The sequence below is a fragment of the Salvelinus fontinalis genome, unplaced genomic scaffold (genome assembly GCF_029448725.1).
Source record: "Salvelinus fontinalis isolate EN_2023a unplaced genomic scaffold, ASM2944872v1 scaffold_0167, whole genome shotgun sequence".
Lineage (NCBI taxonomy): Eukaryota > Metazoa > Chordata > Actinopteri > Salmoniformes > Salmonidae > Salvelinus > Salvelinus fontinalis.
In genome coordinates, this window is record NW_026600376.1 from 304,059 (window position 1) to 325,165 (window position 21,107).

A 21,107-nucleotide genomic window follows, 5' to 3' on the forward strand; every position below is an offset into this window, starting at 1 on the left:
CCTACAGCCGTAGTGTCCCACTCATGAGTGTGTGTGTGTGTGTGTGTGTGTGTGTGTGAGTGTGAGTGTGAGTATGTGTGTGTGTGAGTGTGAGTGTGAGTGTGCGTGCATCCGTGCGCAGCCCTGGATCAAGTGTATATATCCCTTCAGATGATGAAGTATCAGAAATGGATTACAGGCTAATGTTAGATGAAAGAAGACACAAAGACTTTTGATCATTTGAACATTTACTTACATGCACACAGAGAGGTTAAATACAAAGGGAGAACTTTAGACTGACAACATTTCACCAGTGAAAACACGTTTCAATACTATATATTCTGAAGAATATGATGGAAACACATTTCATTGAAAAAGTAGTAACTAATACAGAAAAGGAAGAAAATACAATCTATTTCCATGTTTTCAATAAATAACGTTTGGTTGAGGAATTGATAAGCAGCGATACACTGAAAACATTAGAATATGGTTGAACAAATTACGAGGCGGTAAAAACTGTTGTAATACTGAAGCGACAGAAAGAAGCTATACTATAGCTCAGGTCCAATGTAACATTTTGAACTTCTTTCATAAATAAGTTAGTTGATGCAAAGTCAATGCTAAAATAACACTGACATCTGATGGAAGAATTTATTAGTCCAATAATCGTTATATAATACACTGTCTTGATTTATCTTAGCTTTTACCTATGTATTGTTCATCTTTTAGGTACTTGGATTAAGTATAAAACACGATTCTGGTCATAGAAGTGGCATTGGACGAGTGACATTGGACAAATTACATCATCATTGCGCGACGAAGCGAAGTCCCTCCTCATGTTATGCTGGTCAGGTTAAGGGTAGACTGCTCCTCACCAGGGATACACTTCACAGTTTATACAAACACTCTGTGCTTACAAATCTACAGTCTCAATCTTTCTGGATTTAGGAAAGGTCCTGTGTTAAAAAAAAAAGTAAACAAAAAAACAGAAAAAACGTTTTAATCAGTAAGTGTATAAATTCACTCATGAAGAGTTCATATTTTGTTTGCAGCTCTTGACATTCCCATTCACGCAGAGTTCAGAGGTCATGCTCAATGCATGCTGGTATATGGATGTCTTCCATTGCAAGTTGGCCCATTTGTGTCCAATCTTTTAATCAAATGTCTTTATACACTTTTTTTTATAACGATGGCCTAATATTTATTGTTTAAAATTACAATTGGAATTGTGGTACCTTTTGCACTGGTGAAATGTTCACAGTTGTTAGTCAGACGAAAGATCTCAACGTACGCAGTGATGACAAGTGCTCAGATCACTGAGATGGTTGGCCAATCATTATTATGACACAATCTGACTATGTATTCATGTTATTATGACACTGGGCAGGGCTTTCTTTTGGGAAATTCTAATCAACCAAGACACACATAAAGAAGATGAAGTTAGAAAATATAAATTATATCAATTACCTACAACCTTTGTATTGGAATGCCAATGAAAATCATTGGATCAAAGCACTTTGCATCACATTCATACACCCACAGTCCAACGGAGGAATGCATGGACTGAAACACCATTAGTAAAGACGAATGGAAGTCTAGTTGTGTCCATTTACACCCCATATCCCTCAGGATCATGGGTAGTAAAGACGAATAGAAGTCTAGTTGTGTCCATTTACACCTCATATCCCTCAGGATGGTCAGTAAAGATGAATAGAAGTCTAGGTGTGTCCATTTACACCCCATATCCCTCAGGATCATGGGTAGTAAAGACGAATAGAAGTCTAGGTGTGTCCATTTACACCCCATATCCCTCAGGATGGTCAGTAAAGATGAATAGAAGTCTAGTTGTGTCCATTTACACCCCATATCCCTCAGGATGGTCAGTGAAGATGAATAGAAGTCTAGGTGTGTCCATTTACACCCCATATCCCTCAGGATGGTCAGTAAAGATGAATAGAAGTCTAGTTGTGTCCATTTACACCTCATATCCCTCAGGATCATGGGTAGTAAAGACGAATAGAAGTCTAGTTGTGTCCATTTACACCCCATATCCCTCAGGATCATGGGTAGTAAAGACGAATAGAAGTCTAGTTGTGTCCATTTACACCCCATATCCCTCAGGATCATGGGTAGTAAAGATGAATAGAAGTCTAGTTGTCTCCATTTACACCCCATATCCCTCAGGATGGTCAGTAAAGATGAATAGAAGTCTAGTTGTGTCCATTTACACCCCATATCCCTCAGGATCATGGGTAGTAAAGACGAATAGAAGTCTAGTTGTGTCCATTTACACCCCATATCCCTCAGGATCATGGGTAGTAAAGACGAATAGAAGTCTAGGTGTGTCCATTTAGACGTCATATCCCTCGGGATCATGGGTAGTAAAGACGAATAGAAGTCTAGTTGTGTCCATTTACACCCCATATCCCTCAGGATCATGGGTAGTAAAGACGAATAGAAGTCTAGGTGTGTCCATTTACACCCCATATCCCTCGGGATCATGGGTAGTAAAGACGAATAGAAGTCTAGTTGTATCCATTTACACCCCATATCCCTCAGGATCATGGTCAGTAAAGCGTCATGCAGTCAGTCACAGACTTACCTTCTCTGTTTGTTCCGTTGTGCTGGGAAGGATAGGTGTGATGAATTCCCCCTGCTTTGGAACAAAGTGTAGCATGTTTCAAGAACAATATATAATACAGCAAACACACACGTCACATAGCCTTCTACCACTCAACTCAGAGCTGTCCATGGTGCTGGCTCTGCTTGACACAGTTTGCACTTGACAAAGTATCTCAGGAAAAGAGCTCCAGTTCCATACCTTTTCGCTGCCTCCCGGTGACTGGGATGGATATGGACCTAAAGTTGTCAGGCCACTCTAACAAACATGGACATATAATCAGTAATGACCACTACTGGACAGAATGCCGTATGTACATTTCCTGGTTCAAAGGTCAAAATGAAAATGACATGTTTTACTATCCGTTGTCTTTACTATCATTTTTCTATATCTAGAGATACAGTGGCAAAGAAAAAGGGTTCACCTCTTTGCTCATTCCATGTAGTGTGCTTTCTGTTGTGATTTCAAACTCCCCTTGCTTTTCCATTGACAGTAAGGGATCATCTGTGGAATCCTTTAACAAAATTTCAGAAAAACGATCAAAAACATTCCATTCCAAAATGTTTTTTGAACGTAACAAAATAATGACAGCGTTACTGGTGAGTGAGACAGTCATCTGAGTTCGACACGCAAACCACAATTAATAACAGGTGTGGTGTGTCATCAATACACTGGCATATAATCAGAAACTAATCAATTCCTAGTAATTAATTATTTTCAGGGAAGTGGGTGGGGACCCTAATCAACTGTATGACTTCCTCATTTTGTCTCTAAAGATGTACACATGCAAGGTCAACTACACACCCTCCTCATGAATGTGTGTGATGGACTCATTAATACATGTATTGCATCAGAGTAATTGAGTTTCAGCTACCTTCTTTTAACTCAGTAATCATTTGAGTTTGGAGAGTTTGAATTAGGAGGGTTCCCACACTATGCTGATCACTACCATAACACAATCAGGGCACTGCTATAAGACTCAAAGTATTGGTGTGGGTAATGGGCAGCCCAGTGAGCTAAATGTGTCATTGGAAAAGTTAATTTTGGTTGCAGCTCTTGACATTACCATTCAAGAAAAGTTCAGAGGTCATGCCACAATGCATGCTGGGATACAGTATGTATGTCTTCCATTGTAATTTGGCCCAGTTGTGTTAAATCTTTAACTTCTTATGGCTGCAGGGGCAGTATTGAGTAGCTTGGATGAAAGGTGCACAGAGGTGCCCAGAGTAAACGGCCTGCTCCTCAGTCATAGTTGCTAATATATGCATATTATTATTAGTATTGGATAGAAAACACTCTGACGTTTCTAAAACTGTTTGAATTATGTCTGTTCTGTATAACAGAACTCATATGGCAGGCAAAAACTTGAGAAAAAATCCAAACGGGAAGTGGGAATTATGAGGCTGGTCGATTTTCAACCAAGATCCTATTGAAATCACAGTGAGATATGGATGAGTTTGCACTTCCTACGGCTTCCACTAGATGTCAACAGTCTGTAGGACCTTGTCTGATGCCTCTACTGTGAAGGGGGGCCAAATGAGAGGGGAATTAGTCAGGTCTGCCATGACCTAACCATGCTTTCACCGTGCGCGTTCACATGAGAGGGAGCTCTGTTCCATCGCTCATCTGAAGTCAATGTAATTCTCCGGTTGGAACGTTATTCAAGATTTATGTTAAAAACATTCTAAAGATTGATTCAATACATCGTTTGACATGTTTCTACGGACTGTTACGGAACTTTTGGACATTTCGTTATCTTTTAGTGAACGCGCTTCCTGACGCTGGATTTGTTTAACACGCTAACAAAAATAGATATTTGGACATAAATGATGGACATTACCGAACCAACCGAACATTTCTTGTGGAAGTGGGAGTCCTGGGAGTGCATTCCGACGAAGATCAGCAAAGGTAAGTGAAGATTTATAATGCTTTTTATGAGTTTTGTTGACTGTACAATTTGGTGGGTAACTGTATGGCATGCTTTTGTGGCTGAACGCTGTTTTCAGATTATTGAATATTGTGTTTTGCCGTAAAGCTTTTTGAAATCTGACACAGTGGTTGCATTAAGAACAAGTGTATCTTTAATTCTATGTAAAACATGTATCTTTCATCAAAGTTTATGATGAGTATTTCTGTTATTTGACGTGGCTCTCTGCAATTTCTCCGGATATTTTGGAGGCATTTCTGAACATGGCGCCAATGTAAACTCAGGTTTTTGGATATAAATATGAACTTAATCCAACAAGACATATAATGTATTGTGTAACATGAAGTCCTATGAGTGTCATGTGATGAAGATCATCAAAGGTTAGTGATTCATTTTATCTCTATTTGTGCTTTTTGTGACTCCTCTCTTTGGCTGGAAAAAGGGCGTGGTGACCTAACATAATCGTTTGTGATGCTTTCGCTGAAAAGCCTATTTGAAATCGGACACTTTGGTGGGATTAGCAACAAGATTACCTTTAAAATGGTATAAGATACATGAATGTTTGAGAAATTTGAATTATGAGATTTCTGTTGTTTGAATTTGGCGCCCTGCACTTTCACTGGCTGTTGTCATATCATCCCGTTAACGGGATTGCAGCCATAAGAAGTTTTAAGTGAAATAAAAATGTAGTTTATTTAAGTCTTTAAATATTTTTTTATCACGCAGGCCGAATAATTAATGTTTAAAATTGTATTGTGGTACCTTTTGCACTGGTGAAATGTTCACAGTTGTTAGTCAGACGAAAGATCTCAACGTACGCAGTGATGACAAGTGCTCAGATCACTGAGATGGTTGGCCAATCATTATTATGACACAATCTGACTATGTATTCATGTTATTGAACACTGGGCAGGGCTTTCTTTTGGGAAATTCTAATCAACCAAGAAACACATAAAGAAGATGAAGTTAGAAAATATAAATTATATCAATTACCTACAACCTTTGTATTGGAATGCCAATGAAAATCATTGGATCAAAGCACTTTGCATCACATTCATACACTCACAGTCCAACGGAGGAATGCATGGACTGAAACACCATTAGTAAAGGCGAATAGAAGTCTAGTTGTGTCCATTTACACCCCATATCCCTCAGGATGGTCAGTAAAGATGAATAGAAGTCTAGTTGTGTCCATTTACACCTCATATCCCTCAGGATCATGGGTAGTAAAGATGAATAAAAGTCTAGGTGTGTCCATTTACACCTCATATCCCTCAGGATGGTTAGTAAAGATGAATTTAAGTCTAGGTGTGTCCATTTACATCTCATATCCCTCAGGATGGTTAGTAAAGATGAATTTAAGTCTAGGTGTGTCCATTTACACCTCATATCCCTCAGGATCATGGGTAGTAAAGACGAATAGAAGTCCAGGTGTGTCCATTTACACCTCATATCCCTCAGGATGGTCAGTAAAGATGAATAGAAGTCTAGGTGTGTCCATTTACACCCCATATCCCTCAGGATCATGGGTAGTAAAGACGAATAGAAGTCTAGTTGTGTCCATTTACACCCCATATCCCTCAGGATGGTCAGTAAAGATGAATAGAAGTCTAGGTGTGTCCATTTACACCTCATATCCCTCAGGATCATGGGTAGTAAAGACGAATAGAAGTCTAGTTGTGTCCATTTACACCCCATATCCCTCAGGATCATGGGTAGTAAAGATGAATAAAAGTCTAGGTGTGTCCATTTACACCTCATATCCCTCAGGATGGTTAGTAAAGATGAATTTAAGTCTAGGTGTGTCCATTTAAATCTCATATCCCTCAGGATGGTTAGTAAAGATGAATTTAAGTCTAGGTGTGTCCATTTACACCTCATATCCCTCAGGATCATGGGTAGTAAAGACGAATAGAAGTCCAGGTGTGTCCATTTACACCTCATATCCCTCAGGATGGTCAGTAAAGATGAATAGAAGTCTAGGTGTGTCCATTTACACCTCATATCCCTCAGGATCATGGGTAGTAAAGACGAATAGACGTCTAGTTGTGTCCATTTACACCCCATATCCCTCAGGATCATGGGTAGTAAAGACGAATAGAAGTCTAGTTGTGTCCATTTACACCCCATATCCCTCAGGATGGTCAGTAAAGATGAATAAAAGTCTAGTTGTGTCCATTTACACCTCATATCCCTCAGGATCATGGGTAGTAAAGACGAATAGAAGTCTAGTTGTGTCCATTTACACCCCATATCCCTCAGGATCATGGGTAGTAAAGACGAATAGAAGTCTAGGTGTGTCCATTTAGACCTCATATCCATCAGGATCATGGGTAGTAAAGACGAATAGAAGTCTAGTTGTGTCCATTTACACCCCATATCCCTCAGGATCATGGGTAGTAAAGACGAATAGAAGTCTAGGTGTGTCCATTTACACCCCATATACCTCAGGATCATGGTCAGTAAAGCGTCATGCAGTCAGTCACAGACTTACCTTCTCTGTTTGTTCCGTTGTGCTGGGAAGGATAGGTGTGATGAATTCCCCCTGCTTAGGAACAAAGTGTAGCATGTTTCAAGAACAATATATAATACAGCAAACACACACGTCACATAGCCTTCTACCACTCAACTCAGAGCTGTCCATGGTGCTGGCTCTGCTTGACACAGTTTGCACTTGACAAAGTATCTCAGGAAAAGAGCTCCAGTTCCATACCTTTTGGCTGCCTCCCGGTGACTGGGATGGATATGAATCTAAAGTTGTCAGGCCACTCTAACAAACATGGACATATAATCAGTAATGACCACTACTGGACAGAATGCCGTATGTACATTTCCTGGTTCAAAGGTCAAAATGAAAATGACATGTTTTACTATCCGTTGTCTAAACTATCATTTTTCTATATCTAGAGATACAGTGGCAAAGAAAAAGTGTTCACCTCTTTGCTCATTCCATGTAGTGTGCTTTCTGTTGTGATTTTAAACTCCCCTTGCTTTTCCATTGACAGTAAGGGATCATCTGTGGAATCCTTTAACAAAATTTCAGAAAAACGATCAAAAACATTCCATTCCAAAATGTTTTTTGAACGTAACAAAATAATGACAGCGTTACTGGTGAGTGAGACAGTCATCTGAGTTCGACACGCAAACCACAATTAATAACAGGTGTGGTGTGTCATCAATACACTGGCATATAATCAGAAACTAATCAATTCCTAGTAATTAATTATTTTCAGGGAAGTAGGTGGGGACCCTAATCAACTGTATGACTTCCTCATTTTGTCTCTAAAGATGTACACATGCAAGGTCAACTACACACCCTCCTCATGAATGTGTGTGATGGACTCATTAATACATGTATTGCATCAGAGTAATTGAGTTTCAGCTACCTTCTTTTAACTCAGTAATCATTTGAGTTTGGAGAGTTTGAATTAGGAGGGTTCCCACACTATGCTGATCACTACCATAACACAATCAGGGCACTGCTATAAGACTCAAAGTATTGGTGTGGGTAATGGGCAGCCCAGTGAGCTAAATGTGTCATTCCAACCCTGATCCCTGAGGTGTACTAGGAAAGGTGACGTCATAGGGTGTCCACCCACAGAATTAATACTGTAGTTAGGATTAATAATATGTACCAATCAAATAATTAGGAATGTTAATTTACATCTCACTTGACAGTTACTCACCTCATATTCATAACTGTACTCTTCCCCATCGTATAATTCCTCCTCCTCCGCTTCCTCCTCCTCCTCCGTACTCGTCTTTAGAGAGGAGAGAAAAAGGTGAGTCCCATACGTAAATGGGATCAAGAGATATCTTTCATAAACATGTCTATCGTAATTATGTATTTGACACAAAGCAGCAAAGAGAGAGTACAGGACATGACTTACAAGTCTTAAACAATAAGGACAAAACAAAAAAGCAAGTTAGGAGAAAAAAATTCATGCTTTTAGTCATTTTAAAATGTCTGTTATGATGATTTAATACCTTTTATTGGTCAAGTTAGGCACAGCAAGTACAGTTTAATAAGCTTAGTTTAAATTTAGGTTTAGAATTTGATAAATGTTATGTTTGCTGAGAAAGAAATGATGGTAATTATTTTCTCACTGTCATTTGAAGTAGTTGAGGTTAAAACAGGTAAGGGTGACATGCTTAGCAACAGACTGTGACAACGTAAATGTTAGACATGTTTAGTTTGGGCGTTTATATGGTTATTTTGACTACATCTTCAGTTTGGACGTTTACCAGGCGCTGTCTTTGCCTCTTATGTCGTCCTTTCTGTCCCTTGCCCTGGTTCAGAATTTCACAGTTAAAAGTTGTAATGCTTTATAGGAAATACAGATCTGACATGCTGTAGTAGTTATGGTCAAAGATATTTATATCTATCTCATGGGCTGATTAATGGGAGAGAAAATGATCGCAAAAAAATATGTAAATTTAAGAAAATGTTAAAGGGAACGTTTACATATTTTCTTTTACAGTATCTATTTAGACCTATTTAAATATAACATTTGTTTGTATAGTCATGAATACAAATAGGTTGTGAACAACTTACATTTAATTGCATAATTTATGTCCAAATTACACACTTTTCTCAAATGTTGAAATGTATTTGAGTCCAACAAGGTTGTGTTTATCAGATGTATAAAAAAGGATGTATTTGTTGTGACATCACCTTCCGTTCTCGACTCTTCTTCTTCTTCAAGGAGTCTTCCTCACTGAGGAGAACAGTTTCTACTATTGCCCCTGGTACCTCAGAGACCCTCTACAACAAACACACACACACACACACACACACACACACACACACACACACACACACACACACACACACACACACACACACACACACACACACAGAGATCTTGTACTAATCATACTTCACGTGTAAAAGTCAATTTGACAGCCACTGTTTGGCTGTGGTTTTGAGTAGAGACCCTGTTTGGCTGTGGGGTTTGAGTAGAGACACTGTTTGGCTGTGGGGTTTGAGTAGAGACCCTGTTTGGCTGTGGGGTTTGAGTAGAAGACGTACCCCTTACCTCTTCAGACATAGTGCTGTTAAATGTTGAGTTTGATAAAGTCAACTTGGGCGATGGAGCTTCACTGAAGTCCTCGTCCACTGTCAGTGTCCCCTCTATCCCCTTAGAGGTGCTCTCTATCCTCCCCACGTCTTGGACCCCATTAAGACCATTAAGAGGGGTGAGGCTCCAGAATGTGGGGCCCTCCGCCGTTTCATTCAAAGCATCCTTCATGAGATAGAGAACTGGATGAATAACCACATACTGTGGTACAACAGTGTATCTGTTCGGAGACATAAATAGACTGGGCTTTACAATACGGGTTGATTTCTGGGATACAGATAAAGACTAGTCCTGGACAAAAACAATACTCAATTGAGAATCTCCATAGAACTAGATTTTTTTGTGTTATTGTTAGGTTTAATATGTGTGAGGGAAAGCATTCCTATGTCATGTAGCATGTTTGGAGTGGATACTTACAGAGTTAGGTTCTGGTAGCTGTCTGTCTAGGTCAGAGTCAACTTCCTCCTCTATGGTGTCCATCTCTGTCAGAGGCTCCTTGGAGATCTCATACTTTACAGTTCTCTGTTCAAAACACACATTCATGAGTCGAGCACTAACACACTCATGAGTCCAACACGAACACACTCATGAGTCCAGCACTGACACACTCATGAGTCCAACACGGACACACTCATGGGTCCAACACAGACACACTCATGAGTCCAACACGGACACACTCATGAGTCCAGCACTAACACACTCATGAGTCCAACACTAACTAAGAGTTTTGATACCAGGCTTGTCACCAGGGTTATGGTAAATTACATTTCAATTCAGTCAATTCAGAAAGAGAATTGACATTCCAATTCCAATTTTCCTCATTGAACTTCTCCCAGGAATAACCCACTAAATGACCAGGTATGTCCTCTGGTGTGATTAGGGTTGAAGAGATATGCATGGACTGTGTACATACTGTGTAGTCAGTGATAATGTTGGAGCCGTGGTTCTCCTTCTCATTGATTCTCCTAGAGGTGGTTAGCTCCTGCAGAAGCTCCTCCATGCCGCCCTGCAGCAGCCTGTCAATCAGTGCCTTCAACAAGGGCAGCTGGGAAACAGAGTCTTTCTTAATGAGACAGCCACCATGGGCAGTGAAATGAAAAACTCTTTGAACTACAAAACTGTTTGGGATTCGGAGTCAAGAGCTTACCCTTATGCCATAGTCTTCAAACATGACTTCAATGTTCTGGGAAGGATCAAATAAAACATTTTTTCCAATGATTTGTTGTTTAGCATGAAATGTATGTGCCGTTAATGTAGTTCTGAGATGTCTACCTTCATGTCAGCTGCTTTCCCTGGAAGACCAGCGTCACCCTGAGGAATAGGAGTATGGCAGGTCAAAACAATGTCATTTCCAAAGTCCTCACTTATTTAATTAAATTGATTGGATGTGTGAAACAATATTTGGTAACACTTTATAATACATTTCATGAATATTTTTTTTTTTTTTACTGAGAACACATTACTTTCTTTCCTTTCAATCTGCTCTCTCCTTGCTCTCCCTGAACATATAAAGTAGACATTACAATTCCACATTAGTTATATCTTCAATCATCAATAAAGTAAAGTAATGTACCTTCATCCCTGGTGGACCCTAAACACAGAGACAGAGGAGCAGAGAGGGAAACATGCATTCAGAATACATGATATCAAGCACATTCCACATACAAGCCTAAAGCTAAGCCCAGCTAGCCACTTTGGATCATATCAACTCATATAAATCACATGTCCTATATAGGATCATATGTAATCAATCAATCAATACACCATCCATCCACAAACCCACCAATCCATCCACCAACCATCATTCATCCATCCATCAACCCACCATCTATCCATCCACCATCCCACCAATCCATCCAACCTCAAATCCACCCATCCATCCATCCATTCATCCCACCATCCATTCATTCCTCCATCCATCCCACCATCCATCCATCCATCCACCAACCCACCAATCCATCCAACCTCAAATCCACCAATCCATCCATCCATCCATCCATCCATCCATCCACCCACCCATCCATCCACCCACCCACCCATCCACCCATCCATCCACCAATCCACCCACTAATCCATCCATCAACCCACCAATCCATCCACCAATCCATCCATCCATCCACCCACCCACCCATCCATCCATCCATCCATCCACCCATCCATCAATCCACCAATCCATCCATGTCAATCAATCAATCAACATATACAGTATACACATCTTGCCAGGCAGTTGTTTGGTGTAGATGCTGCAGCTGACTATGCCCATTAGATTCAATTATAGATAGAACCATGCAGAGTTTGAACATTGTGCTTACTTTAGCCCCAGGAGGTCCCATTGGCAAAGGGAATGCCTGTCTCATCTCTTCAAGGGTGGCACCCTGGAAACATTCATCAACAATACAGTCAGAGGCAGTCTGACTGTATCTATGCTGCAATACAGCCAGAGGCAGTCTGACTGTATCTATGCTGCAATACAGCCAGAGGCAGTCTGACTGTATCTATGCTGCAATACAGCCAGAGGCAGTCTGACTGTAACTATGCTGCAATACAGCCAGAGGCAGTCTGACTGTATCTATGCTGCAATACAGCCAGAGGCAGTCTGACTGTTTCTATGCTGCAATACAGCCAGAGGCAGTCTGACTGTTTTTATGCTGCAATACAGCCAGAGGCAGTCTGACTGTAACTATGCTGCAATACAGCCAGAGGCAGTCTGGCTGTATCTATGCTGCAATAGAGCCAGAGGCAGTCTGACTGTTTCTATGCTGCAATACAGCCAGAGGCAGTCTGACTGTTTTTATGCTGCAATACAGCCAGAGGCAGTCTGACTGTTTCTATGCTGCAATACAGCCAGAGGCAGTCTGACTGTATCTATGCTGCAATACAGCCAGAGGCAGTCTGACTGTATCTATGCTGCAATAGTCTATGTGCCGGGCTAGAGTCAGTCTGTTATATCTGGTGTAATTCTCCTGTTTTATCTGGCGTCCTGTGTGAATTTAAGTATGCTCCCTCTAATTCTCTCTCTCTCCCTTTCTTCCTTCCCTCCCGGAGGACCTGAGCCCTAGGATCATGCCTCAGGACTACCTGACCTGACGACTCCTGGCTGTCCCTAGTCCACCTGGTCATCCTGCTGCTCCAGTTTCAACTGTTCTGCCTGCGGCTAGGGAACCCTGACCTGTTCAGCGGATGTGCTACCTTGTCCCGGATCTGCTGTTTTTAACTCTCTCTCTCTACCGCACCTGCTGTCTTGACCTCTGAATGCTCGGCTATGAAAAGCCAATGTACTCCTGAGGTACTGACCTGTTGCACCCTCTACAAGCACTGTGATTATTAGTTGACCTTGATGATCATCTATGAACGTTTAAACATCTTGAAGAACAATCTGGGCTTAAATGGCCATGTACTCTTATAGTCTCCACCCAGCACAACCATAAGAGGACTGAACACCCATCAGAGCCTGGTTCCTCTCTAGGTTTCTTCCTAGGTTCCGGCCTTTCTAGGGTGTTTTTCCTAGCCACCATGCTTTTACATCGGCATTGCTTGCTGTTTGGGGTTTTAGGCTGGGTTTCTGTGTAAGCACTTTGTGACCTACTGATGTAAAAAGAGCTTTATAAATACATTTGATTGATTGAGGCAAATATGGTTAAAATATCTAATGCCATTAACACATCCTATTTAACAGTACTGCAGGAAGTACTTTTCAAGATGTATGACATTCTATTCATGGAAATATTTTCGTGGCTTTGGTTCTCTCTGAGAGAAGGCCATCAGCCCTGGGTTCAAATATTATTTGAAATAATAAAAAATACTGAATCTGTGTTTGATTGAGTTGGTCTGGCTTAATGGACAAATAGAATAGTCCCAAAACGGTAAACCTCAATCATCTGGTACTCCAGGCAGACTAGAGCAAAAGCTCAAAGTATTTGAAATATTTGAAATAGTATTTGAAATCCCCAAATATATCCCTAATAAATAATTTGTACACTGCAAAATGACAACAAGAATCCCAAACAGATATAGTAATTGACAAAAACAGAATAATTTCAAACTTTACACGGGGATATGATCGCATATGCATCTATTTATGCGTGGGAATGCTTGGGAACAGATTTCATGAATTAAAATTACTTTGAGCTCATTTCCTGGGGATTTTATGTCCAAAAACAAAAATTATGAATACATATACAGTGGGGAGAACAAGTATTTGATACACTGCCGATTTTGCAGGTTTTCCTACTTACAAAGCATGTAGAGGTCTGTAATTTTTTTTATCATAGGTACACTTCAACTGTGAGAGACGGAATCTAAAACAAAAATCCAGAAAATCACATTGTATGATTTTTAAGTAATTAATTTGCATTTTATTGCATGACATAAGTATTTGATACATCAGAAGGGCAGAACTTAATATTTGTTACAGAAACCTTTGTTTGCAATTACAGAGATCAATACTTGTTCTCCCCACTGTATATTTTTATAAATTAAAAAAACAGTAACAAAATAATATATATATATATACATACAGTACCAGTCAAAAGTTTGGACACACCTACTCATTCCAGGGTTTTTCTTAATGTTTTACTATTTTCTACATTGTAGAATAATTGTATTGACATCAAAACTATGAAATAACACATATGGAATCATGTAGTAACCAAAAAGGTGTTAAACAAATCAAAATATATTTTATATTTGAGATTCTTCAAAGTAGCCTCCCTTTGCCTTGATGAAAGCTTTGCACACTCTTGGCATTCTCTCAACCAGCTTCATGAGGTAGTCACCTGGAATGCATTTCAATTAACAGGTGTGCCTTGTTAAAAGTGAATTTGTGGAATTTATTTTCTTCTTAATGCGTTTGAGCCAATCAGTTGTGTTGTGACAAGATAGGGGTTGTATAATGAAGATAGCCCTATGTGGTAAAAGACCAAGTCCATTATATGGCAAGGACAGCTCAAATAACCAAAGACAAACGACAGTCCATCATTACTTTAAGACATGAAGGTCAGTCAATCCGGAAAATTTCAAGAACTTTGAAAGTTCCTTCAAGTGCAGTCGCAAAAACCATCATGAACTATGATGAAACTGGCTCTCATGAGGACCGTGTCGTGTCTTTGGCATCATTAAAGGTGAAGACTGTTATTTTATCAAATCAATTCTCTGTAATTATTATTACGTGATTAAACTAATCATGTAAATTTAATAAACTAGGAAGTCGGGGCACCATGGAAAATCTTCAGATTACAAAGTTACAATTTCCCGAATATAACTCTTCAGATATTTTAATATCTGATCAATTAGTCTTCTATTAATTAATCATTCTTTACCTTACGTCACTCTCATTTCAAACTTCGTAGAATTCTTGGTTGTTATCTGCACGAACCCAGCCTAAACTATAAATCATCCATAGACCAATTGGCTTAATCATTTATTTACTAACTAATCACCGAAATTCATAAACAAACAAACAGTAGATATTGGTTACTAACAACGATAGGGAATATTCCCTAGTGGGCTAAGCCGATTTGACGGCTTGGTGTTGTCACGATCGTGTGGAGGATTGACGGACCAAAACGCAGCAGTAGGAAAATAAGCCATATTCCTTTTAATGAATACGAAGGCAAAAATGAAACAAAAACACTTACACACTAACAAAACACGAAAACGATCGTGAAGCTATGAAAGAAGTGCACATACAGGCTACAAACGTATAACATAGACAATTACCCACATCAAATGAAAGCCCATGGCTACCCTAAATATGGCTCCCAATCAGAGACAACAGAAATCAGCTGTCTCTAATTGGGAACCCATTCAGGTAACCATAGACTCTCCTAGACAACTATACCAACATAGACACAGCTAGACACATGCACTCAACACAAACCCATACACTACACCCAACACCCCCTTTACCATATAACCACCCAAAACCTATAAAACATTCCCCATGTCACACCCTGACCTAACTAAAATAATAAAGAAAACAAATAATACTAAGGCCAGGGCGTGACAGGTGTTCAAAGGAAAAGGGGTGGAGACCGATAAAAGAGCTGGAAAGACAAAAGGGCTTCACTTCACAGTGGATAATTATATTAATTGAAATGCTAATCCTAACGCTCGCTCATTCGGGAATAATTGCAATCAATATATTAACGCCCATATGTCGTTGCTGTCTTCTCTGTTGGAATCGTCAGTCTGTCTGCTGGAGAGTCAGTTCATCAGAGAGTGGTTGTAGGTCTATCTGCAGCTCCTGATAGTGTCTGTTGTAATGGATACGTCAGGTGTTCATTGTTCTTAGAATAGATGTTTCGGCGGTTGTCGGTATTCGCATCCCAGGTTTACATAATTTCTAGCTGCAGACTAGTAATTAGTATCTAAGATTTTCTCTTATTCTGTAGGGATCAATAGTCTCAGAGTTTAACCATTGCCAGCCGTGTAGCCAATGCGCCACGTGGTATGGTTTTCTAGTCTTGGTACTCAACTATTCGCAATCACAGCTCACGCTGGGGGTATGCTTAGTCCGAAGAGGATTTCCTCAGGAGGGTTTTTTATTCGTAACAATAGAAAAGGGCGGTTCCATGACGCCAGATCATGTCTGTGCTCACGGGGGCGTGGCCGCTGACTAGTTAAACTTTACAGGGAATACAATTCTCTCATTCCAAAGGTTAACATCACAAATAGTTTCATATTTACTCATTCATTTTATACAAGAATTAGATGCAAACCCCATAATTGAGAAATGCAGAGATATAGTTGTGTGTTTCCTGTCCTCCATGAGGTCACCAAATGAAGCACACTTGTCATACCCGTCCCTTAAGTGTCCATGGACCCTTCCCACATTCTTACAAGTGGACATATAATTTAATTCCCCCATTTTGCGGATTTAGGAGTTCAGCTAAGTGAAATCCTTTGTTCACTCTGTGGTCTCTCTCTCTCTGAATGACCAGGGGGAGAGAGTCTCTGCCATGAATTTATGGCCTGAGATAACAGAACCTTGGTGTAGGAGAGAGTGAGAGAGAGGGGAAAGCCACGATCTGCACCCAGAAAGGGCCACGTAATGACAACCGCCACCCAAAAGGAAGACCCAGAGTTACCTCTGCTGCAGAGGATAAGTTCATTAGAGTTACCAGCCTCAGAAATTGCAGCCCAAATCAATGCTTCACAGAGTTCAAGTAACAGACACATCTCAACATCAACTGTTCAGAGGAGACTGTGTGAATCAGGGCATCATGGTCGAATTGCTGCAAATAAACCACTACTAAAGGACACCAATAAGAAGAAGAGACTTGCCTGGGCCAAGAAACATGAGCAATGGACATTAGACCGGTGGAAATCTGTTCTTTGGTGTGATGAGTCCAGATTTTTGATTTTTGGTTCCAACCGCCGTGTCTTTGTGAGACGCAGAGTAGGTGAACGGATGATCTCCGCATGTGTAGTTCCCACCGTGAAGCATAGAGGAGGAGGTGTGATGGTGTGGGGGTGCTTTGCTGGTGACACTGTCTGTGATTTAGAATTCAAGGCACACTTAACCAGCATGGCTACTAGAGCATTCTGCAGCGATACGCCATCCCATCTGGTTTGCACTTAGTGGGACAATCATTTGTTTTTGAACAGGACAATAAGCCAACACACCTCTAGGCTGTATAAGGGCTATTTGACCAAGAAGGAGAGTGATGGAGTGCTGCATCAGATGGCCTGGCCTCCAAAATCACCCAACCTCAACCCAATTGAGATGGTTTGTGATGAGTTGGACTACAGAGTGAAGATAAAGCAGCCAACAAGTGCTCAGCATATGTGGGAACTCCTTCAAGACTGTTGGAAAAGCATTCAAGGTGAAGCTGGTTGAGAGAATGCCAAGAGTGTGCAAAGCTGTCATCAAGGCAAAGGGTGATTACTTTGAAGAATCTAAAATCTAAAATATATTTTGACTTGTTTATCACTTTTTTGGTTACTACATGATTCCATATGTGTTATTTCATAGTTTTGATGTCTTCACTATTATTCTCCAATGTAGAAAACAGTAAAAATAAAGAAAAACCCTTGAATGAGTAGGTGTGTCCAAACTTTTGACTGGTATATATATAGATGTTTTATCATAATTCTTTTACTTGGTGGGGTCAAATAAAACCCCGTAGGATGCCTATTGGAGAACCCTGCCATAGACAGACGGGTTATCATGGATAATGTAGAAGATTGTCCTTACATGGTGCACCAGTTTGTAGGGAATGTGGAGATGTACTTACCTCCTGTTGAGTAACCAGAACGTGGGTACCAGGTGGGCCCGGAGCACCCAATTCCCCTTTTTTACCCTGGGGGGGAGATAGAAGAAATTAACAATTGGGCTTAGTTATCTTGTTAATAATTTGATGATAATTAATACTGCCTTATTAAAATAACTTACCTCAGTTCCAGATTCACCCGTATCACCCTGGGTTAGAGAAGCAGAATCACAAACATGGTATATTGTGTTGGTGTGTTGGGGAATAGCCAGACTTGCTCCAAATCATACCTTTTTGCCATCATCTCCTCTTTGTCCTTGCTCTCCCTGTCTCAAGAGAAGAATTAGGTGGTCTTCATTTTGGGGTGTTTGAGGGGATTTTTTAAGTGATCTCATTAAAATGCTGGAACAGAGCAGGAACATCAAAAGAAATGTACAATATTATTTGACAAAGAGAAAAAACGCTCACATCTTTTCCAGCCAGACCTCTCTTTCCATCAATGCCAGGTCTACCCTACATATCAAGAGGAGGTCAATATTTCACTTACAAACTAGCAAAACTTCAAATAATGATAGAGTGTTTTTGCTATACAAATCATAGCCAAGCACAATTGTTGGAATACCTATGTACAGTTGAAGTCATAAGTTCACATACACCTTAGCAAAATATATTTAAACTCAGTTTTTCACAATTCCTGACTCTTAATCCTAGTAAAAATTCCTTGTCTTAGGTCAGTTAGAATCAGCACTTTATTTTAAGAATGTGAAATGTCAGAATAATAGTAGAGAGAATGATTTATTTATAATGATTTATCATTCCCAGTGGGTCAGAAGTTTATATACACTCAATTAGTATTTGGTAGCGTTGCCTTTAAATTGTTTAACTTGGGTCAAACATTTCAGGTAGCCTTCCACAAGCTTCCCACAATAAGTTGGGTGAATTTTGGCCCATTCCTCCCGACAGAGCTGGTGTAACTGAGTCAGGTTTGTAGGCCTCCTTGCTCGCACACGCTTTTTCAGTTCTGCCCACACATTCTCTGTAGGATTGAAGTCATGGCTTTGTGATGGCCACTCCAATACCTTGTTATCCTTAAGCCATTTGCCACAACTTTGGAAGTATGCTTGGGGTCATTGTCCATTTGGAAGACTCATTTGCAACCAAGCTTTAATTTCCTGACTGATGTCTTGAGATGTTGCTTCAATATATCCACATAATTTTCCATCCTCGTGATGCCATCTATTTTGTGAAGTGCACCAGCCCCTCCTGCAGCAAAGCACCCCCACAACATGATGCTGCCACCCCGTGCTTCACGGTTGGGATGGTGTTCTTCGGCTTGCAAGCCTCCGCCTTTTTCCTCCAAACATAACGATGGTCATTATGGCCAAACAGTTCTGTTTTTGTTTCATCAGATCAGAGGACATTTCTCCAAAAAGTACAATCTTTGTCCCCATGTGCAGTTGCAAACCATAGTCTGGCTTTTTTATGCCGGTTTTGGAGCAGTGGCTTCTTCCTTGCTGAGCGGCCTTTCAGGTTATGTCGATATAGGACTTGTTTAACTGTGGATATAGATACTTTTGTACCTGTTTCCTCCAGCACCTTCACAAGGTTGATTTGCACTTTTCGCACCAAAGTACGTTCATCTCTAGGAGACAGAACTCAGAACTCCTTCCTGAGTGGTATGACGGCTGCGTGGTCCCATGGTGTTTATACTTGATTTCCTTTGATTTTCCCATGATGTCAAGCAAAGAGGCACTGAGTTTGAAGGTAGGCCTTGAAATACATCCACAGGTACACCTCCAATTGACAGAAGCTTCTAAAGCCATGATATCGTTTTATGGAATTTTCTAAGCTGTTTAAAGGTACAGTCAACTTAGTGTATGTAAACTTCTGACCCATTCGAATTGTGATACAGTGAATTATAAGGGAAATAATCTGTCTGGAAACAATTGTTGGAACAATTACTTGTGTCATGCACAAAGTAGATGCCCTAACCGACATGCCAAAACTAGTTTGTTAACAAGAAATTTGTGGAGTGGTTGAAAAACGAGTTTTAATGACTCCAACCTAAGTGTATGTAAACTTCCGACTTCAACTGTGTATTAAGTCATGTAAAATGTAATTACTGTATGTGTATGTTATGATGATGACAGAAACACACTCACTGGGGTCCCAGGTAAACCAGGGATTCCAGCAATCCCCACCCTGCCTTGGTCTCCTTTCTCTCCCCTCTGCTCAGACAGACACACACACGCACGCAAGCAACCACGCACACACGCACGCACGCACACACACACACACACACACGCACCCCATCTATAAGTGGGGTTCCTTGCCCTTCTGCATACATTATGATATTGTTAAATGACTCATGGATGACTAACAATCATCAAACTAGTACAACATTGCTAGTCATAATGTTCAATGAATAGGCTTTAATCACCAATACCCTATACAGTAGGTGAACCTGTAACAAGTTCCTGCTGAGAGAAGTCCACATACTATGCACAGGAGAAGGCTTTCTCATCAGAAGCCTTAAACATGCAAATTCTGAAAATCACACCACCAACTGTATGGTTTTTGATCATTTAAAGGAATAATACCTACTGTTTGATTCTTGAAGAATATAACTTAGAAAAGCATTGTGAGCTAGTTCGACTGTCTAATCCCAACGTAACCCAAAACATCTTCTGAAGTACTTGGTTAGTCCATGCACATCATCAATCAATGTAATGTAGTGTAATGCAAGAGGGAAACTGCTGTAGTCCTAGAGAACCACAGCCAGCAGTAACACTCCCTGAATCAACTGATCATCAACTAACAACGGTCTTTAATTTAAACCACAATTGGTTTAATCAGGTTTACCAGAGCTGGGCTTTAAACACACCATGTAGATCTGTAGGACTGCAGTTAACCTCTGATTAAAGGAATTAGAGCAAAATATGTTTATTCAAAGGGTATGAATACTGCACTCACCGTTCCTGGCTCGCCCTTCTTTCCTGGGTCGCCCTGCAGACAGGAAACCATTCAAAGCACAACAACTTGATTATCTGCTAGAACTTTTTATGGATTGAACGATCAAAACCCTCTTTTGTTAATGTGAACTCTTACTGTGATAATAGTTCTGTTATGCTGACAAACTACAACAATACATCTAGCCTATGTATATGTATGTTTGTGTGTGTTCACATTAGAATAACAACAACAGATGTGAAAGGAAGTGAGGGGATGAGGTGTCCAAACCTTGGATCCAGGTTTTCCTGGTAACCCATCCAGACCATCTCTCCCTG

The 21,107-nt window shown here is 40.3% G+C and overlaps 1 protein-coding gene across 1 annotated transcript; it reads right to left on the reverse strand.

The window, feature by feature from the left end:
- Positions 1-224: 224 nt before the first annotated feature.
- Positions 225-20,844, reverse strand: LOC129844032 (uncharacterized). Its single transcript, XM_055912405.1, has 19 exons — positions 20,794-20,844; positions 17,845-17,910; positions 11,920-11,982; positions 11,181-11,198; positions 10,880-10,918; positions 10,755-10,790; positions 10,521-10,652; positions 10,025-10,129; positions 9,566-9,772; positions 9,202-9,291; positions 8,772-8,816; positions 8,213-8,287; positions 7,463-7,552; positions 7,240-7,296; positions 7,021-7,074; positions 3,024-3,113; positions 2,801-2,857; positions 2,582-2,635; positions 225-935 (listed from the first exon to the last, which is right to left on the reverse strand). Exons 1-19 carry the CDS (start codon positions 20,842-20,844, stop codon positions 924-926), a joined length of 1,341 nt encoding a protein of 446 aa, XP_055768380.1. The 3' UTR covers positions 225-923.
- Between the last annotated feature and the right edge of the window lie 263 nt (positions 20,845-21,107).